This window comes from Aristolochia californica, unplaced genomic scaffold (genome assembly GCF_029961685.1).
Source record: "Aristolochia californica isolate CCGP_79_NKW_82.1479 unplaced genomic scaffold, dmAriCali1.0.hap1 SCAF_7, whole genome shotgun sequence".
NCBI lineage: Eukaryota > Viridiplantae > Streptophyta > Magnoliopsida > Piperales > Aristolochiaceae > Aristolochia > Aristolochia californica.
The window spans coordinates 10,838,273-10,864,271 of record NW_027182268.1 but is presented as its reverse complement, the minus strand read 5'-3'; the positions used below and the strand labels follow the sequence as shown (position 1 = coordinate 10,864,271).

Genomic DNA, 25,999 nt, shown 5'->3' with positions numbered 1-25,999 from the left:
ATAAAATAAAATAAAAATAAATCTAACCTAAGACCATGGAGAACAAAGAAATACACTTAATACGTGCCTCCCAGGCAGCGGCGCCAAAAACTTGATGTAAAATTTAGTTACATCGGCTTTAATACCTCGCAAGCGTACGAATCGTTCATGTAACCTAGCAGTAAGCGAGGGTCATATCCACAGGGAGGATTGAATTCTGTGTATTCTTCAGTCAACTAGCCTAACCAAATATGATGAATTAATCTGAACTAAATACTAATTATATCCTAAATTATCAAGCAATAATCTAATTAACTATTTGCACAACAAGAAACGTCAACTCTGGATTTTACCGTGATTCGTGCCTCTCTCGAGCGCCACGTAACCACGACTCCGGATTCTCAATCCTTGTGTCTAGCCCCTCTCGGGCGCCTAGAGTTAGTGACAAAGAGCGGATTACAATAGAATGCAGAGAATCAATTTCCTATTGTGATGATGCTAAAATTATCAACTCTGGATTTTACCGTGATTCATGCCTCTCTCGTGCGCCACGTAATCACGAATCCGATTTCTCAATCCTTGCGTCTAGCCCCTCTCGGGCGCATAGAGTCGGATTAAAATACCAAAATCCAACCTCAATTATATTCCTACCCTAATTAGCTAATTTAATCAAATATCCAGAAAACAAATCTTAAATAAATATTAATTATCAAATCAGATTCAATTAACATTCAAAACCTAAGTTCAAACCATATAAAAACTAAATTCAATAATGACGAATTACTCCCCTTCTTCCTCCTCTCGCTCGGGCAGCAACTCGTTCTCACGGGTTCTGCAATTTCCCAAAATCAATGGCTTCGGGTTGGCAAGAGTGAGTGGTCGGAGATAGAGACGACGCGGGCGATGAAGGTTGTAAGCCGACGGACGGAGGTAATGTCCGGCGAAGAACGAAACAGAGATGAAGTTCTCTAACCGGCTCTCTCGAGTCTCGGTCGGAGTCGGAATCGCTCCGGGACTGGTAGGAATATGTGATAGACGCCGGAGGATGGTCGAAAATCAGGATTGGCACCGGAGAAGCCCTCTCGGATCACTTCTCGGCCTGGCGAGCGACGACTGTCGAACTCACCTCGACGGAGACTCTCTCGAGCTCTCCTCGGGTTTGTTCTCGGTTGTTGGACGGCAGTGGACGGCGGTGGACGACGGTGGCGCGGAGGAAGGTATTGGCCCGGCGAACAACGATGGGGAATTCCTCTCGGGTCCTCCCCTATTTCCGGTCAAAGTCCTCTGTTTTCTCTTCACGCTTCCCCCTCTCGGGTCTCCCTCTCGGGTTTTCCCTCCTGGGTCTCTCCTTTCGGGCCCCCTTTCGACCTCCTCTTTCGACGCCCCCCCTTTTGCTTTAAATACCATCTTATTTAGTTTAAAACAATTTGACCTAAAAATCATCTCCATTTCACTAAGGGCATTTTGGTAAATATCTCCTTCTCCACCATAATTCTTCTTAAATTCCATAATTAAATCTATAAAAAGCATTTCAGGAAGAAATAAACCTTAAAAACAATGAAATATAATTCAGGAGAGAAAAATATGCAATATCGACAGTGATTAATGCCAAATTCAATAAATGCTCATTTCATTTGAAAACCGATAAATAACCACCTATAACACAATTATAAAGGTTATTCTATTATAATTAACTTAGTTCTCATGTCAGAATATAGCATCTATCACATTGCGCCCGCCACTTTCCAATGGTGCATGATGAGTATCTTTTTTGACATGATTGGTGACTTTTTAGAGGTCTTTATGGATGAATTTTCTGTGTTTGGCTCTAGTTTTGATACATGTCTGCACAATCTTTCACTCGTATTGTCCCATTGCATTAAGTCCAATTTAGTCTTGAATTGGGAGAAATGCCACTTCATGGTAAAAGAAGGAATTGTTTTAGGACATGTAGTGTCTAAGCAGGGTGTAGAAGTGGACAAAGTCAAGGTTCACCTAATTGCCAATCTGCCACCACCTACTTCTGTGAAGGGGGTGCATTCTTTCCTTGGCCATGCTGGTTTCTATAGGCACTTCATTAAGGACTTTAGCAAAATTTCTCGTCCTTTGACGAATTTGCTTGCTCAAGATGTTGCTTTTGCCTTTGATGATGCCTGTATTCATTCTTTTGAGACACTGAAGAAATGTTTGTCCACTACACCCATTGTCCAACTCCCTACTTGGTCTTTTCCTTTTGAGTTGATGTGTGATGCCTCTGATTATGCATTGGGGGCTGTTTTGGGGGCAAAAGACAGATAAAATTCCATGTGTCATTCAGTATGCTAGCCGCACTCTTCATGATGCTCAATTGAATTACACTACCACTGAGAAGGAGTTGCTAGATTTTGTGTTTGCCTTGAACAAATTCAGATCATATCTATTAGGGTCAAAGGTTATAGTGTTCACTGATCATTCCGCTTTGAAATACTTATTATCCATCAAGGACACTAAACCTCGCTTGATTAGATGGATCTTGCAATTGCAAGAATTTGACCTTGAGATTCGAGATAAGAAGGGTTGTGAGAATGTTGTTGTTGATCATCTATCTAGGATCTGTGTAGGACCTCAGGAAGGATTCCTTCCTTTAAATGATTCCTTCCCTGATGAACAACTTCTCCAAGTATCCCAGTTGCCTTGGTTTGCTGACATAGTCAACTATCTTGTAACTCATAAGATTCCTGATTATTGGAGTAAACAAGATCGGTTGAAATTCTTTTCCCAAGTCAAACATTTTTTTTGGGATGACCCTTATTTGTTCAAGGTGTGTCCTGACCAAGTCATTAGGCGTTGTGTACATGAGCAAGACTTTACCAACATTCTTGAATTTTGTCATTCCCACGCATGTGGTGGACATTTTGGTGCTCGAAAGACTGCGGCTAAAGTCTTGCAATGTTGTTTCTATTGGCCTTCATTATTTAGAGATGCCCATGAGTTTTGTCATGTGTGTGATAGATGCCAAGAGACTGGTTGTTTTTCTAGGAAGAACATGATGCCTCTTAACCCCATTCTTATTGTTGAATTGTTTGATGTGTGGGGTATTGACTTCATGGGTCCTTTTCCTTTCTCGTCGGCTATCAATACATCCTTGTTGTTGTTGAATATGTCTCTAGATGGATTGAAGCAATTGCATGTAAGACAAATGATCACAAAGTGGTGGTAAAGTTTTTAAAGAAAACATCTTTAATCGGTTTGGTACCCCGAGAGCAATTATCAGTGATGGGGGATCTCATTTTTTTAATACAGCATTTGAGACCTTATTGAAGAAATATTCCATCACTCATTGGGTGTCCACTCCGTACCACCCGCAAACTTGTGGTCCAGTGGAAATCTCTAATAGGGAGATCAACCGGATTTTGGAGAAGTCGGTTCGCTTTGATAGGAAAGATTGGTCCACTCGATTGGATGATGCTTTATGGGCCTATCAAACCGCTTATAAGACTCCTATTGGGATGTCTCCATTTCGCCTAGTGTTCGGCAAAGCATGTCATCTACCTGTTGAGCTTGAGCATAGAGCTTATTGGGCCATTAAGGCTTTGAGTTTTGATTTGACTCATGCGGGTAAGGAGAGAAAATTGCAATTGAATGAGTTGGAGGAGATACGTCATGATGCTTATGAGAATGCCAAACTGTATAAGGAGCGAACAAAGCTTTTACATGATAAATCTACTTTTTGCAAGTCTTTTACTGTTAGGCAGAATGTCTTACTTTATAACTCACGATTGCATTTGTTTCCAAGGAAGCTAAGATCCAGGTGGTCCAGTCCATTTGAAGTTACACAGGTGTTTCCTCATGGCGCTATTGATATCCGCAATCACGGAGACGGGTCGATCTTCAAAGTTAACGGTCAGAGGCTCAAACCGTATCTTGAGAATGTCCCCACACCGAAGGAGGTGATGGTGATTTTCTTGGAGGAACCTGTCATTTCATCTTGAATTCGTCACATTGTGGGCAATGCCCACGTTTCTATCCCTTTGTACATTACAATTTTATTTTTTGGTTTATTCATTCTTATTTGGGATAACCTTTGGTGTACTCTGGTCTAGATTGATTGGAGGTCCCCCGTGGATGCCGGCCCCATCATGGACTCAGGGTACTCTCTTGCCGGCTGAGAGCACAAATGGTTCTGGTAGTCGATGACCAGACTTTTGGTCCCTAGTTTGAGAGGTCTGTACTCAAACACCCGTTTTGGGATTGACCAGTTCGATCTTGAAGTATTGAATGAAAACCTTATGGTGAGTAACTTAAGGACTTGTGTTCAACGCGTGATTCCTGCTGCCTTCAGTGGCCAGTCACACGGAGATTTCTTCAAAGTGTGATGTGGGATAGCGGTTTCATCTACGGATGATTACCTACGGGTACGGTTGATATGAGTAAATCTTCTTCGAGGGAGACTATGTATCATTCCTGGGGGTCTTTATTGACTTTTCGGTATTATTGTTGATGACCAAACACATATGGTCCATCCTATGGATTTAGGAGCCCTGAGGGAGCTTAACCCTTACTCTGTTGGAGTATAACTAGCTAAGTTGTTATTCCTTTTTGTAGTCGTTCTGGTGTTTTAACTTTTCCCCATTGAGGACAATGTCAGGTTTAGGTTTGGGGGGAGAAACGACTCTTTTATGTCTTAACAATAATTTTCTTTTGATTTATGTTCGTGGTTTTCAAATTACTCCTCTTAGTATGTGGTCAACGTTAGTAGAGTTAAAATAAGTTGCTCCAATGTGTTTCAAAATTTTTCGTAAAACTGTGTAATATGCCTATTAGAAATTATCTCATTTGTTGTGATCCATGAGAATTCAGTGGGATAACTTACTATTGCATTAGACTTGGAACTTAGTTGCAACAGAGAACATGTAAATCTAGTGTTGATCTATGTTAGTCTGAATAGTCTTGTATGCCTGTTTGAACTCATTCCTTTTTATACCTCAGTGAAATTCCTTGTTGTAATGTATGAATGCAAATGGAAATGCTCTTGCTTGCAAAAGACAGATAACTTCAGAAACAGCCTAGGCAAACCCAGGGACATGCACCGGAACAGTCGGTTACTTAAAAATAAGTGCATGTGCAGTGAAAACGAATACAAAATGGTGGTAATACCAAAAGTATTCAGTGAAACAAAAATTACGCTGGTAATAGCAAAAGTGCGCTGGTAATAAATAGAGTAAAATGGTTTTAAATCTAGAAGAATGAGTTTCCTTAACTTTGATGATGAATTATAATTTGAAAGAAGTTGCAGGTCAAGATTGAAATTGGTATATTTCTTTTGTGAGATTGTCAGACAACAGGCTTACTCTACTATTTTCTCTTAATTGTGATGTGACCAGGATTTTATTGTTATTTTTTGTCTCTTTGTTCTGTTGAAGTAATTGCTTATGGGTCACATTGGTTTAGGTGGAGTAACAATGTGTATTTGGATTGATAATATGCCATATTTTACACAGATTTTCAAATTGCGCAGGATCTCATATGATTTTCAGATATTTTACGATACTAAGTGTTAGTCATATGCTAATGAGGAGTAAATTTTCTTCAGTTTTGTTTTTATATTATTGATTTAGATGAATTTTGTGGGTAAATTCCATGCAAGCCCTCACGAGACATAACTCGTCCAATACTGCAAAGTAGGGGTTTAACGGCTTGTTGCATGCGCTATATGCAATTGTGCTCCCTACGAAAATGGCATTTTATTTTCCTAGGCTGAATTTTGGTTCGATTGTTGTTTTGCTAGGGACTAGAAAATATTTAGGTTTGGGGGTGTGATAGATGCCATATTCTGACATGAGAACTAGGTTAATTATAATAGAATAACCTTTATAATTGTGTTAGAGGTGGTTATTTATCGGTTTTCAAATGAAACGTGCATTTATTGAAATTGGCATTAATCATTGTCTATATTGCATATTTTTCTCTCCTGAATTATATTTCATTGCTTTTAGGGTTTATTTCTTCCTGAAATGCTTTTTATGGATTCAATTATGGAATTTCAGGAGAATTTTGGTGGAGAAGGAGATATTTACCAAAATGCCCTTAGTGAAATGGAGGTGATTTTTTAGGGCAAATCGTATTAAAACAAAGGAAAAATCGTATTAAAAGGAGGGGGGAGCGTCGACTGAAGAGGAAGGGAGCGTCGACCGAAACAGAGCATTGTGGACCGAAACAAGGGAAGACCCGAGAGGATTTTGCCACCGTCGTTCACCGCGCCACCATCGTTCACCACGCCACCGTCGTCCACTGCTGTCTGGAAACCGAGAACAGACCCGAGGAGAGCTCGAGAGAGTCTCCGTCGCGGCAAGTTTGACAGTGCCAGTTTCTGTTCGCCAGGCCGAGAGGTGATCCGAGAGGGCCCCTCCGGTGCCAATTCTGCATTTCGACCATTCCCGGAGCTATTCCGACTCCGACCAAGACTCGAGAGAGCCATTTAGAGGACTTCAGCTCTGTTTAGTTCTTCTCCGGTTGTCACCTCCGTCCGTCAGATTCTATCCTTCTTCACCGACGTCGTCTCTACCTCCGGCCACTCGCTCTTGCTACCCGAAGCCATCAATTTCAGGAAATTGCAGCACCCGTGAGAATGAGTTTGTTGCCCGAGCGAGAGGAAGAAGAAGGGGAGTAATTCGTCATTTTGGAATTTAATTTTTCTAAAGTTTGAACTTAGGTTTTGAATGTTTATTAAATGTGATTTGATAATTAATGTTTATTGAATATTTATTCGCCGGATATTTGATTAAATTAGCTAGTTAGGGTAGGATTATAATTTAGGTTGGATTTTGGTATTTTAATCTGATTTCTTTCTTTCACTCTATGCACCCGAGAGGGACTAGACGCAAGGATTGAGAAATTGGATCCATAGTTACGTGGCGCTCGAGAGAGGCACGTATCACCGTAAAATCCGGAGTTGACTTTTCTTGTTGTGCAAGTAGTTAACCAGATGATTGCTTGATAATTTAGGATATAATTAGTGTTTAGTTCAGATTAATTCATCATATTTGGTTAGGCTAGTTGACTGAAGAATACACAAAATTCAGTCCTCCCTGTGGATATGACCCTCGCTTCCCGCTAAATTACATGAATGATTCGTACGCTTGCGAGGTATAAAAGCCGATGTAATTAAATTTTACATCAACCTACAAATCCAAACCTCATTAAATTCTCAAGTTTGGGTGCGGTGGGATATTAATCCGAGCCAAACAAGCCATTATTTTTCTCCTTTAATTAAAAGTTGACCTAACAATCATAAATGATTGTAAAGTGGTTTATTAGTCAATCAGGCGTATCGGGCAACATTTTTGTTATAAATGACTTATGGATGGGAAGTCAAAACTCAACTAAAAATTCCTCCGCCTCCCCCTTTGTTTTTCGACGATTGCAAAACTTGATATATCAAAACTAGAAAGAGTTTACAATCCCTAAATGTTATAGAAACTTTTTGGAATTATCTCTCTTTTCATTTGTGCGTTTCCATTTTAGATGTATACTTTTGCCTTAAATCAAAACTTTAGATTTCACTTTTCCCTTTTTCTCTCGTAAACAAAAAGAAAAGGCAAAAAGATCACAACAAATTGAAAATTTTAGAGTTTATGTATGCATAAAATTTAGAGCAACTACAAATGTAAGCAAAGAAAATTTATTAAGACATCACAAATGAACATAGAAGTTTTGATATCCAAGTTTGGGAAAGTCCACTAGTTCAACCCTGATAGCTTGGAATTTTATAAGAAAGAGATTTCTAATTGATCCTACACATGTTTTAACTATGGATATACATGCTTGAAACGTGTTAAAGATGCAGATGACCTACGAATCCAAACCTCATTAAATTCTCAAGTTTGGGTGCGGTGGGATATTTACCCGAGCCAAACAAGACATTATTTTGCCTATTTACAAAAAAGCTAAAGTAACAATCATAGATGATTGTAAAGGGATTTATCGGTCAATCATCCGTAATGGGCTATATTTTTGTAAGAAATGACTTATGGATTGGGAGTCAACACTCAACTAAAAATTCCCCTACATCCCCCTTTGTTTCCCGACGATTGCAAAACTTGATATATACAGACTAGAAATAGTTTACAATCCCTAAAATTTAAAGATACTTTTTGGAATTATCTCTTTCTACATTTATGCATTTCCATTTTAGATGTATACATTTTCCTTACATCAAAACCCGAGTTTTCACTTTTCCCTTTATCTCTCTCATAAACAAAAAAGAAAAGGCAAACAGATCACAACAAAATGAAAATTTTAGAGTTTATGTATGCAAAAAATTTAGAACAACAACAAATGTAAGCAAAGAAAATTTATTCACACACCACAAATGAACACAAAAGTTTTGATATCCAAGTTTGGGAAATTCCACTTGTTCAACCTCGATACGTTGGAATTTTATAAGAAAGAGATTTCTCATTGATCCTGCACATGTTATAAATGTGGATATGCATGCTTAAAACATGTTAAAGATGCAGATGACCTACTGATCCAAACCTCATTAAATTCTTAAGTTTGGGTGCGGTGGGATATTTACCAAAGACAAACAAGCCATTACTTTTCCCGTTTACAAAAAAACTGACCTAACAATCATAGACGATTGTAAAGTGGTTTATCGGTCAATCATGTGTAACGGGCTACATTTTTGTAAGAAATGACTCACGGATTGGGAGCCAACACTCAACTAAAAATTCCCCCGCCTCCCCCTTTGTTTCCTGGTGATTGCAAAACCTGATATATCAAAACTAGAAAGAGTTTACAATCCCTAAAAGTTACTGACCCTTTTTGGAAATATATCTCTTTTCATTTGTGCGATTCCATTTTAGATGTATACTTTTTCTTTAAATTAAAACTAGAGTTTTCACTTTTCCCTTTATCTCTCGTAAACAAAAAAGATAGGGTAAACAGATCACAACAAAATGAAAATTTTAGAGTTTATGTATGCAGAACATTTAGAACAACTACAAATGTTAGGAAAGAAAATTTATTAAGATCACAGAAGTTTTGATATCCAAGTTTGGGAAACTCCACTAGTTCAACCCTAGTGATCCTACACATGTTTTAACTTTGGATATGCATGCTTGAAACTTGTTAATGATTCAGATGACCTACGGATCCAAACCTCATTAAATTCTCATGTTTGGGTGCAGTGGGATATTTTCCCGAGCCAAACAAGCCATTATTTTGCCTATTTACAAAAAAGCTAACCTAACAATCATAGATGATTGTAAAGTGATTTATCGGTCAATCATGCGTAACGGGGCTATATTTTGGTAAGAAATGACTTATGGATTGGGAGTCAACATTCAACTAAAAATTCGCCCGCATCCCCCTTTGTTTCCTGACGATTGCAAAACCTGATATATACAGACTAGAAATAGTTTTCAATCCCTAAAATTTACAGAAACTTTTTGGAATTATCTCTCTCTTCATTTGTGCGTTACCATTTTAGATGTATACTTTTTCCTTACATCAAAACCTGAGTTTTCACTTGTCCCTTTATCTCTCTCATAAACAAAAAAGATAAGGCAAACAGATCACAACAAAATGAAAATTTAAAGTTTATGTATGCAAAAAATTTAGAACAACAACAAATGTAAGAAAAGAAAATTTATTCACACACCACAAATGCACACAAAAGTTTTGATTTCCAAGTTTGGGAAATTCCACTTGTTCAACCCTGTTAGGTTGGAATTTTATAAGAAAGAGATTTCTAATTGATCCTGCACATGTTATAAATGTGGATATGCATGCTTAAAACATGTTAAAGATGCAGATGACCTAAGGATCCAAACCACATTAAATTCTTAAGTTTGGGTGCGGTGGGAAATTCTCCTGAGACAAACAAGCCATTATTTTTCCCATTTACAAAAAAGCTGACGTAACAATCATAGACAATTGTAAAGTGGTTTATCGGTCAATCAAGTGTAACGGGCTACATTTTTGTAAGAAATGACTTATGGATTGGGAATCAACACTCAACTAAAAATTCCCCTGCCTCCCCCTTTTTTTCCCGGCGATTGCAAAACCTGATATATAAAAACTAGAAAGAGTTTACAATCCCTAAAAGTTACTGACCCTTTTTGGAATTATCTCTCTTTTCATTTGTGCAATTCCATTTTAGATGTATACTTTTTCCTAAAATTAAAACTAGAGTTTTCACTTTTCCCTTTATCTCTCGTAAACAAAAAAGATAGGGCAAACATATCACAACAAAATGAAAATTTTAGAGTTTATGTATGTAAAAAATTTAGAACAACTACAAATATTAGCAAAGAAAATTTATTCAGACACCACAAATGAAAACAAAAGTTTTGATATCCAAGTTTGGGAAATTCCACTAATTCAACCCTGATAGCTTGGATTTTTGTACGAAAGAGATTTCTAATTGAACCTGCCCATCTTTTAAATGTGGATCTGCATGCTTGAAACATGTTAAAGATGCATATGACCTACAGATCCAAAGCTCATTAAATTCTCAAGTTAAGGTGCGGTGGGATATTTACCTTAGCTAAACAAGACATTATTTTCCCTATTTACAAAAAAGTTAACCTAACAATCGTAGATGATTGTAAAGTGATTTATCAGTCTATCATGCATAACAGGCTATATTTTTTTAACAAATGACCTATGGAATAGGAGTCAACCTTCTACTAAAAATTCCCCCACCTCCCCCTTTGTTTCTTGACGATTGCAAAACCTGATATATAAAAACTAGAAAGAGTTTACAATCCCTAAAAGTAACAGACAGTTTTTTGAATTATCTCTCTATATTTGTGCGTTTCCATTTTAGATGTATCTTTTTCCTTAAATCAAAACTTGAGTTTTCAATTTTCCCTATTGCTCTCGTAAAAAAAAAAAGATAAGACAAATAGATCACAACAAAATGAAAATTTTAGAGTTTATGTATGCAAAAAATTTAGAACAACAACAAAAGTAAGCAAAGAAAATTTATTAACACACAATAAATGAACACAAAAGTTTAGATATCCAAGTTTGGGAAATTCCACTTGTTCAACCCTGATTGGTTGGAATTTTATAAGAAAGATATTACTAATTGATCCTGAACATGTTTTAAATGTGGAAATGCATGCTTGAAACATGTTAAAAATGCAGATGACCTACGGATCCAAACCTCATTATATTCTCAAGTTTGGGTGGGGTGGGATATTTACACGATCTAAACAAGCCATTCTTTTGCCCATTTACAAAAAAGCTGACCTAACAATCATAGATGATTGTTAAGTAATTTATTGGTCAATGATGTGTAGTGGGCTATATTTTGGTTAGAAATGACTTATGGATTGAGTGTCAACACTCAGCTAAAAATTCCCCCGCCTCCCCTTTGTTTCCCGACGATTGCAAAACCTGATGTATAAAAACTAGAAAAAGTTTACAATCCCTAAAAGTTACAGACACTTTTTGGAATTATCTCTCTCTACATTTGAGAAATTCCATTTTGGATGTATACTTTTTCATTAAATCAAAACATGATTTTTCACTTTTCCCTTTATCTCTCGTAAACAAAAATGATAAGGCAAACAGATCACAACCAAATGAAAATTTTAGAGTTTATGTATGCAAAAAATTTCGAACAACAACAAATATAAGCAAAGAAAATTTATTCACACTCCACAAATGAACACAAAAGTTTTGATATCCCAGTTTCGGAAATTCCACTTGTTCAACCCTGATAGCTTGGAATTTTATAAGAAAGAGATTTCCAATTGATCTTGCACATGTTTTAAATGTGGATATGCATGCTTGAAACCTGTTAAAGATGCAGATGACCTACGGATCCAAACCTCATTAAATTCTCAAGTTTGGGTGCAGTGGGATATTCACCCGAGCCAAACAAGCCATTATTTTGCCTATTTACAAAAAAGCAAACCAAACGATCATAGATGATTGTTAAGTTATTTATCGGTCAATCATGCGGAACGGGCTATATTTTTGTTAGAAATGTATTATGGATTCGGAGTCAACACTGAACTAAAAATTCCCCCGCTTCCCCCTTTGTTTCCCGACAATTTCAAAACCTGATATATAAAAACTAGAAAGAGTTTACAATCCCCAAAACTTACAGACACTTTTTGGAATTATATCTCTCTACATTTGTGCGTTTCCATTTTAGATGTATAATTTTTCCTCAAATCAAAACATGAGCTTTCACTTTTCCCTTTATCTCTCGCAAACGAAAAAGATAAGCCAAACAAAACAGAACAAAATGAAAATTTTAGAGTTTATGTATACTAAAAATTTAGAACAACAACAAATGTAAGCAAATAAAATTTATTCACACACCACAAATGAACACAAAAGTTTTGATGTCCAAGTTTGGGAAATTCCACTAGTTCAACCCAGATAGATTGGAATTATATAAGAAAGAGATTTCTAATTGATCTTGCACATGTTTTAAATTTGGATATGCATGTTTGAAACATGTTAAAGATGCAGATGACCTGCGGATCCAAACCTCATTAAATTCTGAAATTTGCGTGCGGTGGGATGGTTAATCAAGCCAAACAAACTATTATTTTGCCCATTTACAAAAAAGCTGACCTAACAATCATAGATGATTGTAAAGTGATTTATCGTTCAATCATGCGTAACAGGCTATATTTTTTTATGAAATGACTTTTGCATTGGGAGTCAACACTCACCTAAAAATTCCCCCGCCTCCCCCTTTGTTTCTCTATGATTTCAAAACCTGATATATAAAAACTAGAAAGAGTTTACAATCCCAAAAAGTTACAGTCACTTTTTGGAATTTTCTCTCTTGTACGTTTCCATTTTTGATGATTACTTTTTCCTTAAATCAAAACATGAGTTTTAACTTTTCCCTTTTGCTCTCGTAAACAAAAAAAATAAGGCCAGCAAGTCACAACAAAATGAAAATTTGAGAGTTTATGTATGGAAAAAATTTAGAACAACAACAAATGTAAGCAAAGAAAAATTAGTCACACAACACAAATGAACACAAAATATTTGATATTCAAGTTAGGGAAATTCCAGTAGTTCAACCCTGATAGTTTGGAATTTTATAAGAAAGAGATTTCTCAATGATCCTGCACATGTTTTAAATGTGGATATGCATGCTTGAAACATGTTAAAGATGCAGATGACCTACTGAACCAAACCTCATTAAATTCTCAAGTTTGGGTGCGGTGGGATATTTACCCGAGCCAAACAAGCATTATTTTGCCCATTTACAAAAAAGCTAACCAAACAATCTTAGATGATTGTAAAGTGATTTATCGGTCAATCAAGTGTAAAGGGAAATAGTTTTGTAAGAAATGCATTATGGATTGGAAGTCAACACTCAGCTAAAAATTCCCCCGCCTCCCTTTTTGTTTCCCTACTGTTGCAAATCCTGGTATTTAAAAACAAGAAAGAGTTTACAATCCTAAAAAGTTACATACACATTTTGGAATTATCTCTCTCTACATTTGTGCATTTCTATTTTGGATGTGTACTTTTTCCTTAAATCCAAACTTGAGTTTTCACTTTTCCCTTTATCTCTCATAAACAAAAAAGATAAGGCAAATAGATCACAACAAAATGAAAATTTTAGAGTTTATGTATGCAAAAAAATATAGAACAACAACAAATGTAAGCAATGAAAGTTTATTCATACACCACAAATGAACACAAAAGTTTTGATATCCAAGTTTGGGAAATTCCATTTGTTCAACCCTGATAGCTTGGAATTTTATAAGAAAGAGATTTCTATTTGATCTAGTACATGTTTTAAATGTGGATGTGCATGCTTAAAACATCTTAAAGATGCAGATGACCTACGGATCCAAACCTCATTAAATTCTCATGTTTGGGTGTAGTGGGATATTTACCCGAGCCAAACAAGCCATTATTTTCCCTTTTACAAAAATGCTGACCTAATAATCATAAATGATTGCAAAGTGGTTTATCAGTCAACCATACATAATGGACTTCATTTTTGTAAGAAATGACTTATGGATTGGGAGTCAACACTCAACTAAAAATTCCCCCGTTCCCGACGATTGCAAAACCTGATAAATAAAAACTAGAAAGAGTTTACAATCCCTAAAAGTTACAGACACTTTTTGGAATTATCTCTCTCTACATTTGTGCGTTTCTATTTTAGATGTATACTTTTTCCTTAAATAAAAACTTGAATTTTCACTTTTCGATTTATCTCTCGTAGATAAAAAAGATAAGGCAAACAGATCACAACAAAATCAAAATTTTAGAGTTTATGTATGCAAAAAATTTAGAACAACAACAAATGTTAGCAAAGAAAATTTAATCACACACCACAAATGAACACAAAAATTTTGATATCCAAGTTTGGAAAAGTCCACTAGTTCAACCCTGATAGCTTGGAATTTTATAAGAAAGAGATTTCTAATGGATCCTGCACATGTTTTAAATGTAGATATGCATACTTGAAACATGTTAAAGATGTAGATGACCTATGGATCCAAACCTCATTAAATTCTCAAGTTTGGGTGCGGTAGGATATTTACTAGAGCCAAACAAGCCATTATTTTGCCCATTTAAAAAAAGGTTGACCCAACAATTATAGATGATTGTAAAGTGATTTATCCATCAATCATGAGTAACAGGCTACTTTTTTGTAACAAATGACTTAGGGATTGGGAGTCAATGCTCGACTAAAAATTCCCCCGACTCCCCTTTTGTTTCCCGACGATTGCAAAACGTGATATATAAAAACTAGAAAGAGTTTACAATCCCTAAAAGTTACAAACACTTCTTGGAATTATCTCTCTCTACATTTGTGCATTTCTATTTTAGATGTTTAATTTTTCCTTAAATCAAAATTTGGGCTTTCACTTTTCCCTTTATATCTCATAAATAAAAAAGATAAGGTAAACATATTACAATAAAATGAAAATTTTATAGTTTATGTATGCAAAAAATTTAGAACAACAACAAATGTAAGAAAATAAAAATTATTCACACACCACAAATGAACACAAAACTTTCGATATCCAAGTTTGGCAAATTCCACTAGTTCAACCCGATAGCTTGGAATTTTATAAGAAAGAGATTTCATATTGATCTTGCACTTGTTTTAAATGTGGATATGCATGCTTGAAACATATTAAAGATGCAGATGACCTACGGATCCAAACCTCATTAAATTCTCAAGTTTGGGTGCGGTGGGATATTTACCCGAGACAAACAAGCCATTATTTTACCCATTTACAAAAAAAGCTGAGCCAACAATCATAGATGATTGTAAAGTGATTTATGTGTCAATCATGCGTAACAAGCTATATTTTTTTAAGAAATGACTTATGGATTGGGAGTCAACACATAGCTAAAAATTCCCCCGCCTCCCCCTTTTTTTCCTGAAGATTGCAAACCTTATCTATACTTACTAGAAAGAGTTTACAATCCCTAAAAGTTACAGACAGATTTTGGAATTTTCTCTCTCTACGTTTGAGCATTTCCATTTTAGATGTATACTTTTTCCTTAAATCAAAACTTCAATTTTAACGTTTCCCTTTATCTCTCGTAAAATAAAAAGATAAGGCAAACAGATCACAACAAAATGAAAATTTACGAGTTTATGTATGCAAAAAAATTAGAACAACAACAAATGTAAGCAAAGAAAATTTATTTACACAACACAAATATACGCAAAAGTCCAAGTTTTGGAAATTCCACAACTTCAGCCCTAATTGCTTGGAATTTGATAAGAAAAAGATTTCTAATTGATCCTACACATGTTTTCAATGTGGATATGCTTGCTTGAAACATGTTAAAAATGGAAATGACCTATGGATTCAAACCTCATTAAATTCTCTGGTTTGGATGCGGTGGGATATTAACCCGAGGCAAACAAGCCATTATTCTGCCCATTTACAAATAAGCTGACCTAACAATCATAGATGATTGTAAAGTGATTTATAGGTCAATCATGCATAACGGGCTTTATTTTTGTAAGAAATAACTTATGGATTGGGAGTCAACATTCAACTAAAAATTCCCCTACCTCCCCTTTTTTTTTCCCGATGATTGCAAAACCAGATATATAAAAACAAGAAAGAGTTTACAATCCCTAAAAGTTACGAAAACTTTTTGGAATTGTCTCTCTCTACATTTGTGCATTTCCATTTTAGATGTATATCTTTTCCTTAAATCAAACCTTGAGTTTTCACTTTTCCCTTTATCTCTCGTAAACAAAAATGATAATGCAAACAGATCACAACAAAATAAATATATTAGAGTTTATGTATGCAAAAAATTTAGAACAAAATCAAATGTGAGCAAAGAAAATTTATTCACAGACCACAAATGAACACAAAATTTTTTATATCCATGTTTGGGAAATTCTACTAGTTCAAACATGGTAGCTTGGAATTTTATAGGAAAGAGATTTCTAATTGATCACATGTTTTAAATGTGGAAATGCATGCTTGAAAGATGTTAAAGATGCAGATGACCTTTGGATCCAACCTCATTAAATTCTCTAGTTTGGGTACGTGATAGATGTCAGATTCTGATTGAGAACTAGGTTATTTATAATTGAATAACCCTTATAATTGTGTTATAGGTGGTTATTTATCGATTTTCACTTGAAACGTGCATTTATTGAATTTGGCATTAATCACTGCTTTTGGGGTTTATTTCTTCCTGAAATGATTTTTATGGATTTAATAATGGAATTTTAGGAGAATTTTTTGTGGAGAAGAAGATATTTACAGAAATGCCATTAGTGGGGGAGGTGATTTTTTAGGGCAGAAATCGTATTGAAAGGGGGGGAGCCATGGACCAAAAACGGGGGAGAAATAGGGGAGACCGCTGACCATTTGGAGGGAAGACCCGAGAGGGCTTCCTCCGAACGCATTTCGTCACCGTCGTCCACCCCCCATCTTGCAACCAAGAACAGACCCGAGGAGAGCTCGAGAGAGTCTCCGTCGCGGCGAGTTCGATGCTGCCATTTTCTGCTAGCCAGGCCGTGAGGTGACTTGTTGTGGACTCAATAACACACCGAGTCACACAACGAAGAAGACAACAACAACTCACTCAATAGAATTTAATTCTTATATTTCTTTGAGTAGGATTTATTTCTAATATTGTTTTAAGTAGGATTTATTTCTTATATTGTTTTAAGTAGGAGTTATTTCTAATTACTTTTTATGTAAGGGCATTATGGGGAATTATTGTAACCCTAACCCAAAAACTCCCTATTTAAGGGATAGGTATGAATGAAATAGGTAAGCTTTGAGATTTTAGAGTAACCTAGTCTAAATAAGTTGGGATCACCTCTTGATCCCGAGTTTAGGGTTTACTCCAAAAATCCAACCTATCATTCACCCTCCATTGCCATCCATCTTCACCCAAATTCATCCACCATCATCCCTACTAAGAAAAGGAGCTTCCTGCCCCTTTTTCGAGCCCAAAGAGGAGGTCTATCCTCCTTCTCGGCAGCAGCAGCAAGAGAGGCCCAATTCCTCCCTTACCAAGCCGCAAAGTGAGGATTTTTATCCTCAAATCTTGAGCAATTCCTGGTGCAACGTGGGAGCTGATCATAGCATCAAAGAAGAGGTATTAATCTATCCCAAACTCGTGTTTCAAGTTATTTAAGAAAGAAGGATTGCATTCTTAGCTAGAGCAGCAACAAAGAGGGCCAAAACCTCTTTGCTGTGACCAAGAAAAGAGAGCACCTTGCTCTAGCAAGGTCAGCATTGCTGTGGGGTCTTCTACCTAGCACAACAACTCGGTAGGACCCTCAAAAGAGGATCTTTCCTCCTGGCCAAGCATTGGTTAAGGAGAAATACTCATACATAGACCCTTGACATGAAGTGAGTAAATTCTGAGTGCTGGATTCACAAATCCCACGCCGTGTTACTCGATCCATGACCCGGGACCGTAACAACTTGGTATCAGAGCAGGGTAACATGGGGGATAATATCAGCAATGAAGAAATCCAAATCAGGATACAAAAGATAGAAGATAGCCTTGAAACAGCACAACCAGTGTTGGGAAAGGTTTGTGGTTTGGAAGAAGAGATGAGCCAAATCATTAGCATGCTACAGGAGTTGAGGACAGAGAGACATCAGAGTCCAGAGGTGAGAGAGGTTTCTCAACAATATCACAGAAGAGGGGAGCAGTGGCCTGGGCGCACTGCTGTCCAAGCACCTCAGAATGGAGGCACAATCCCAAGGTACACCAAGTTAGAGTTTCCCTCTTTCAATGGTTCTATGGATCCCGTAATTTGGTTGCATAGATGTGAAATTTTTTTTTTGAACCAAGGGACTACTGAATGGGATAAGGTGCAACTAGCCTCTTTCCATATGACAGATGAAGCCATGTTATGGGTGACTGAAGTAGAGAAAGAGAGACCGGGAATGACTTGGGGAGAATTTAAAAATCTATGCACAGTTAGATTTGGGCCTCCCGCCAATAGCAACCCCTTGGGAGAGTTAGTCCTATTGAAACAAACGGGTTCGGTGGAACACTATCAAAAACTCTTCCAGGAAAAGTTTGCTCGTGCTGGAGAGAGGGTATTGGTTGACCAGCAGGTCTCCTTATTCACAGCAGGTCTCAATGAGTATTTACGGCTAGAGGTAGAACTCCTTATGCCCACGGATCTAGCTCATGCCATGAATATGGCCCGAGCAATGGAACAACGACAACAGTTGCAGCAACGTAAGCCGGGTTGGTCGAGTGAGAGGAACACTTCCTCCATGTGGCAAGGGCGCCACTATAATTCATCTCAGGGAGCATCTACAGTAGCACCATCCAGACACATTCCGACTACGACTCGGGTAGCCGATCCCCGCCCTGGTAATTCCCTACCGAGCTTTATAAAAAAATTGACGAGTGCGGAGATGGCAAAAAGGTGGTCCAAAAATCTCTGTTATAACTGCGATGAGCAGTATCAGGTCGGACACCAATGTAAACGATTATTTTGGCTCGAGATGGAGGATTCAGAGGATCCAGAGGAACCAGAGGATATTATCGAGGAGGAACCACTAGAGATATCCTTGCATGCTATTACTGGGCAGAAATCGCCTACTACAATGCAAGTCCGAGCTCATGTCATCGACCGAGAACTGGTGGGACTAGTCGACTCGGGGAGTACACACAATTTTCTGAGTTTGACAGCCGCACAGCATCTCCAGCTCCAGATACACACTCATCTGACAGCCACCGTCTCAGTGGCCAATGGCGAGAAGGTCCCTAGCTATGGGATTAGTAAGGCGGTAAATTTTTCCATTGGATTTACTTCATTTAATGCGGAATTTTTTGATATTCCCCTAGCGGGATTTGATATGGTTTTAGGCATTAAATGGTTACAAACATTGGGGTCCATTCTGTGGGACTTTTCGGCTTTAACCTGACAGTACTAGTGATGGTCTGGTTGAGGAGTTCTATGACCTCTTCCAGGAGCCTTCGGGGTGCCTCCCATGAGGCACTGTGACCACAGGATCTGTCTGAAACCAGGTTTTGAGGTAGTGGTCGTGCAACCATACCATTACCCACACCTTCAGAAGGACGAGATAGAGCGTCAGTGCCATGAGATGTTGAAACAAGGTCTTATTCGTCCCAGCCGCTCCCCGTTCTCTTCACCCGTCTTACTTGTGAAGAAACATGATGGGACATGGAGGTTCTGCGTGGATTATCGGGAGTTGAACGTGCAGACAGTAAAAGACAAGTTCCTGATTCCGGTAGTGGATGAGCTTCTGGATGAGTTACATCGGTCGTGGTTATTCACTAAGCTCGACCTCCGTTCGGGATACCATCAGGTCCGGATGCACCCCTCTGATATCGAGAAGACGGCGTTCCGCACGCACCATGGCCACTTTGAGTTCGTCGTCATGTCGTTCGGGTCATCCAATGCACCCTCCACTTTTCAAGCTTTGATGAACGAGGTATTTAGCCCCTATCTTCGAAAATTTGTTCTTGTATTTTTCGATGATATTTTGATATATAGCAAGTCGGTTGAGGAGCACTTGGCAAACTTGAGGATTGTTTTCGACTTGTTAAGAGCACATCAGCTCTATTTGAAACACTCCAAGTGTTCTTTTGCAGCTTCACACGTGGGATATCTGGGACACATTATCTCACATGAGGGGGTAACGGTGGATCCCGAGAAGATCCGAGCTATTCACGAGTGGCCGCAACCACAGTCGTGTTCTGCACTACAGGGTTTTCTGGGTCTTGCGGGCTACTACCGTAAATTTATTCAGAACTATGGGCCAGTGGCAGCACCATTGACGAGTTTACTCAAGAAAAATTCCTTTATTTGGAATGAGGGGGCCACCACGTCGTTTGTGGCACTCAAAGCTGCCCTCGCATCCGCGCCAGTATTACAACTTCCCAACTTCGATGAATTGTTCGTGGTAGAGTGCGACGCTTCGAGCGTGGGCATGGGGGCCATTTTACAGCAGCTGGGCCATCCTATTGCTTATTTTAGCAGACAGTTGGCAGTCCGCCATCACAAACTGGTAGCCTATGAGCGCGAATTGATTGGGTTGGCCAAAGCGGTCCAACATTGGAGGCCTTATCTCTGGGGCCGGGCTTTTCTCATACCCACGGATCACTACAGCCTTAAATTCTTACTAGAACAGCGTTTGACGACGTCGCCACAACAGCACTGGATCAGTAAGTTGTTGGGGTTTGACTTCTCGGTGGAGTATCATGCGGGGAGATTAAATAAGGCGGAAGATGCCTTGTCACGCTGTTTTGAAGATCAGCAGTCGGTCTATTCTATCAGCCAACCGAGATTTCTCACTATGGACTTGGTGCGAGAAGCACATGCTACTAACCCTGCACTACAGGAACTGCATTAGCAGATCTCAGAAGGGACAATGAATGTGAAGTGGTCCGTCCAGGATTCACTTATTTATTATAAGCATCGGATTTTCCTTCCACCTGAGTCCGAGTTGATTCCAGCTATTCTCTCGGCCTACCACGACAGTACACACGAGGGGATCCAGAAGACCTTGCACAGAATTCGAACTGATTTTTACTGGCAAGCCATGAAAGCCTCTATTGCGACTTATGTTGGTGACTGTCAGGTATGCCAGCGCAACAAAGTCGAGCACTTGAGTCCAGCCGGTCTTCTCCAGCCTCTGGCCCTTCCAACGCAGGTTTGGGCCGACATTTCAATGGATTTTGTGGAAGGCCTACCCCTGTCAGCCGGCAAATCCGTACTTTTCATAGTGGTTGATCGATTCTCCAAGTACGGGCATTTTATACCGATGGCTCATCCGTATACAGCAACACGGGTTGCTCAGACTTTCCTGGAGCAGATAGTCCGCTTACATGGCATTCCAGAATCCATTGTGAGTGACAGAGATGCAGTTTTCACGAGTACCTTTTGGCGGGAACTGTTTCACTTGAGTGGGACGAAATTGAAGTTCTCCTCCGCCTATCATCCACAGACAGACGGGTAGACTGAGGTGGTGAACCGCACCATCGAGATGTATCTACGGTGCTTGGTGGGGGATCGTCCACGGCAATGGGTTCAATGGCTTCCGTGGGCCGAATATTGTTACAACACTTCATTCCACTCTACATTGCAATCCATTCCTTTTCGGGTTATATATGGCCGGGATCCACCTCGCCTCCTCTCGTACAACCCAGGGTCCACCCGCGTGGACACGATTGATCAGGCACTCATAGACAGGGATCTACTGCTACAGAATATCACAGAACGGCTACGACGTGCCCAAGCTTGGATGAAGGATGTATACAAAAGAGGCCACTGTGAGGTCTCTTTTGAGGTTGGAAAGTATGTGTGGCTACGGCTCCAGCCCTACCATTAGTAGTCTCTAGCGGGACCTCCACGTCATAAGCTCTCACCCAGATTTTTTGGGCCGTTTCCCATTCTTCGACGCGTGGGACCAGTCGCCTATCAACTCAAATTACCGGACACGGCCAAAATTCACGATGTGTTTCATGTCTCTCTTTTGAAGCCGCATTCCAGAGCACAGCCTACATCCACTCCATTCCAACCACCAGTTGATCATGGCGAGGTTATTCTTAACCCAGCTGCGGTGTTACGTGCACGGCTGACCAATGATCATTGGGAGATCCTCGTTCAGTGGACGGACACTGACCCCGACGCTGCAACATGGGAACGTGTGGACATCTTCAAACAAGTCTACCCAGCTTTTGAGCTTGAGGACAAGCTCTTTCTCCATGGGGAGGCAGATGTGGTGGACTCAATAGCACACCGAGTCACACAACGAAGAAGACAACAACAACTCACTCAATAGGATGTAATTCTTATATTTCTTGAGTAGGATTGATTTCTAATATTGTTTTAAGTAGGATTTATTTCTTATATTGTTTTAAGTAGGAGTTATTTCTAATTACTTTTTATGTAAGGGCATTATGGGGAATTATTGTAACCCTAACCCTAAAACTCCCTATTTAAGGGATAGGTATGAATGAAATAGGTAAGCTTTGAGATTTTAGAATAACCTAGTCTAAATAGGTTAGGATCACCTCTTGATCCCGAGTTTAGGGTTTACTCCAAAAATCCAACCTATCATTCACCTTCCATTGCCATCCATCTTCACCCAAATTCATCCACCATCATCCCTACTAAGAAAAGGAGCTTCCTGCCCCTTTTCCGAGCCCAAAGAGGTGGTCTATCCTCCTTCTCGGCAGCAGCAGCAAGAGAGGCCCAATTCCTCCCTTACCAAGTAGCAAAGTGAGGATTTTTATCCTCAAATCTTGAACAATTCCTTGTGCAACGTGGGAGCTGATCATAGCATCAAAGAAGAGGTATTAATCTATCCCAAACTCATGTTTCAAGTTATTTAAGAAAGAAGGATTGCATTCTTAGCTAGAGCAGCAACAAAGAGGGCCAAACCCTCTTTGTTGTGACCAAGAAAAGTGAGCACCTTGCTCTAGCAAGGTCAGCATTGCTGTGGGGTCTTCTACCTAGCACAACAACTCGGTAGGACCCTCAAAAGAGGATCTTTCCTCCTGGCCAAGCATTGGTTAAGGAGAAATACTCATACACAGACCCTTGACGCAAAGTGAGTAAATTCTGAGTGCTGGATTCACAAATCCCACGCCGTGTTACTCGATCCATGACCAGGACCGTAACATGACTCAAGAGGGCTCCTCCAGTGCCGATTTTTGTCTTTCACTCTATGCGCCCGAGAGGGGCTAGACGCAAGGATTGAGAAATCGGATTCGTGATTACGTGGCACAAATCATGGTAAAATCTAGAGTTGATAATTTTAGCATCATCACAATAGGAAATTGATTCTCTGCATTCTATTGTAATCCGATCTCTGTCGTTAATTCTAGGCACCCGAGAGGGGCTAGACGCAAGGATTGAGAATCCGGATTCGTGGTTATGTGGCGCTCGAGAGAGGCACGAATCATGGTAAAATCCAGAGTTGATAATTTTAGCATCATCACAATAGGAAATTGATTCTCTGCATTCTATTGTAATCCGATCTTTGTCATTAATTCTAGGCGCTCAAGTGGGGCTAGATGCAAGGATTGAGAATCTGGATTCGTGGATAAGTGGCGCTCGAGAGAGGCACGAATCACGAAAAATCCAGAGTTGACGATTCCTATTGTGCAAGTAGTTAATTAAATTATTGCTTGATAATTTAAGATATAATTAATGTTTAGTTCAGATTAATTCATCATATTTGGTTAGGCTAGTTGATTGAAGAATACACAAAATTTAGTCCTCCCTGTTGATATGACCCTCGCTTCCCGCTAGATTACATGAACGATTCGTACGCTTGCGAGGTATAAAAGCTGATGTAATTAAATTTCACATCAAGTTTTTGGCGTAGTTTTCGGGGAGGCACGTATTAAGTGTATTTCTTTGTTCTCCATGGTCTTAGGTCAGGATTATAAAAAAAAAAATTCCATGCTTTAGACTCCTATTGGGATGTCTCCTAGTGTTCGGCAAAGCATGTCATCTACCTGTTGAGCTTGAGCATAGAGCTTATTGGGCCATGAAGGCTTTGAATTTTGATTTGGCTCAAGCGGGTGAGGAGAGGAAATTGCAATTGAATGAGTTGGAGGAGATATGTCATGATGCTTATGAGAATGCCAAACTGTATAAGGAGGGAACAAAGCTTTTACATGATAAATCCATTTTTCGCAAGTCTTTTATTGTTAGGCAAAATGTTTTACTTTATAACCCACGGGTGTATTTGTTTCCAGGGAAGCTGAGATCCAGGTGGTCCGGTCCATTTGAGGTTACATGTGTTTCCTGATGGCGCTATTGAGATCCGCAATCATGGAGATGTGTCGATCTTCAAAGTTAACGGTCAGAGGCTCAAACCATATCATGAGAATGTTCCCACACCGGAGGAGGTGATGGTGATTTTCTAGGAGGAACCTGTCCTTTCATCTTGACTGTGTCAGAGTCTTGCTTACGACTATAAACTTAGCACATTGTGGGCAATCCCCACGTTTCTATTCCTTTGTACACTACAGTTTTTATTTTTGGCTTATTCATTCTTATTGGGATAACCTTTAGTGTACATTGGTCTTGATTGATTGGAGGTCCCCCGGTGATGCCGGCCCCGTCATGGACTCGGGGTACTCTGTTGCCACCTGAGAACATAAATGGTTCCGGTAGTTGATGACCAGATTTTTGGTCCATAGTTAGGTCTATACTCAAACAACCATTCTGGGATTGACCAGTTCGATCTTGAAGTATTGAATGAAAACCTTATGGTGAGTAACTCAAGGACTTGTGTTCAGCGCGTGATTCCTGCTCCCTTCAGTGGCTAGTCACACGGAGATTTCTTCAAAGTGTGATGTGGGATAGCGGTTTTATCTACGGATGATTACCTACGGGTACGTCTGATACGAGTAAACCTTCTTCGAGGGAGACTATGTATCATTCCTGGGGGTCTTTATTGACTCTTCGGTATTATTGTTGATGACCAAACACATATGGTCCCACCTATGGATTTAGGAGCCCTGAGGGAGTTTAACCCTTACTCTACTAGAGTATAACTAGGTAAGTTGTGAGTCAACTGGAGCAGTAGCTACTAGACGAGAAGACTGGCACCAGAACTGACGTTAAGGCCAGCAATAAATCATCTAGTAAATCAGATATTTTAGTGATTGTTAGTTGGTTTGCTTGATGATGTGTCATGCTCTAGGTTTGGGGGTGTTTGCTATATCTCTTTTCCTTGCACTGTTTTGGCTTTGCTTTACTTCTTGTGTGCCAATGGAGCATGTGGTTTCCATGAGTTTTATTATTCTTTAGCTGTTATTCCTTTTTTTAGTCGTTCTAGAGTTTTAATTTTTCCCCATTGAGGACAACGTCAGGTTTAGGTTTGGGGGGGGGGGGGGGGGCGGGGGGGGGGGGGGGGGGGGGGGGGGGGGGGGGAATGGCTCTTTTATGTCTTAGCAATGATTTTCTTTTGATTTTTGTTCGTGGTTTTCAAATTACTCCACTTAGTATGTGATTAACTTTAGTAGAGTTAAAATAAGTTGCACAAATGTGTTTCAAAAATTTTCGTAAAACTGTGTAGAATAGGCCTATTAGAAATTTGATATTATTTGTTGTGATCCATGAGAATTCAGTGGGATAACTTACTATTGCATTAGACTTGGAACTTAGTTGCAAAAGAGAACATGTAAATCTAGTGTTGATCTATGTTAGTCTGAATAGTCTTGTATGCCTATTTGAACTCATTCCTTTTTATATCTCAGTGAAATTCCTTGTTGTAATGTATGAATGCAAATGGAAATGTTCTTGCTTACAAAAGATAGATAACCTCATAAACAGCCTGGGCAAACCCAGGGACATGCACCGGAACAGTTGGTTTCTTAAAAATAAGTGCATGTGCAGTGAAGACAAATACAAAATGGCGGTAATACCAAAAGTATTCAATGAAACAAAAATTACGCTGGTAATAGCAAAAGTGCGCTGGTAATAACGTTAAATGGGTTTAAATCAGGAAGCAATGAGTTTCCTTAACTTTGAGGATGAATTGTAAGTTGAAAGAAGTTGCAAGTCAAAATTGAAATTGGT

At 39.0% G+C, this 25,999-nt stretch overlaps 1 protein-coding gene across 1 annotated transcript; it reads left to right on the top strand.

Annotated features, from left to right (window-relative positions):
• The first annotated feature begins 1,899 nt into the window (after positions 1-1,899).
• LOC137937248 (uncharacterized) lies at positions 1,900-5,519 on the top strand. Its single transcript, XM_068782332.1, has 5 exons — positions 1,900-2,109; positions 2,819-3,053; positions 3,487-3,769; positions 4,062-4,144; positions 5,410-5,519. The coding sequence occupies exons 1-5, from the start codon at positions 1,900-1,902 to the stop codon at positions 5,517-5,519; spliced, it is 921 nt and encodes a 306-aa protein (XP_068638433.1).
• The last annotated feature ends 20,480 nt before the right edge of the window (positions 5,520-25,999 follow it).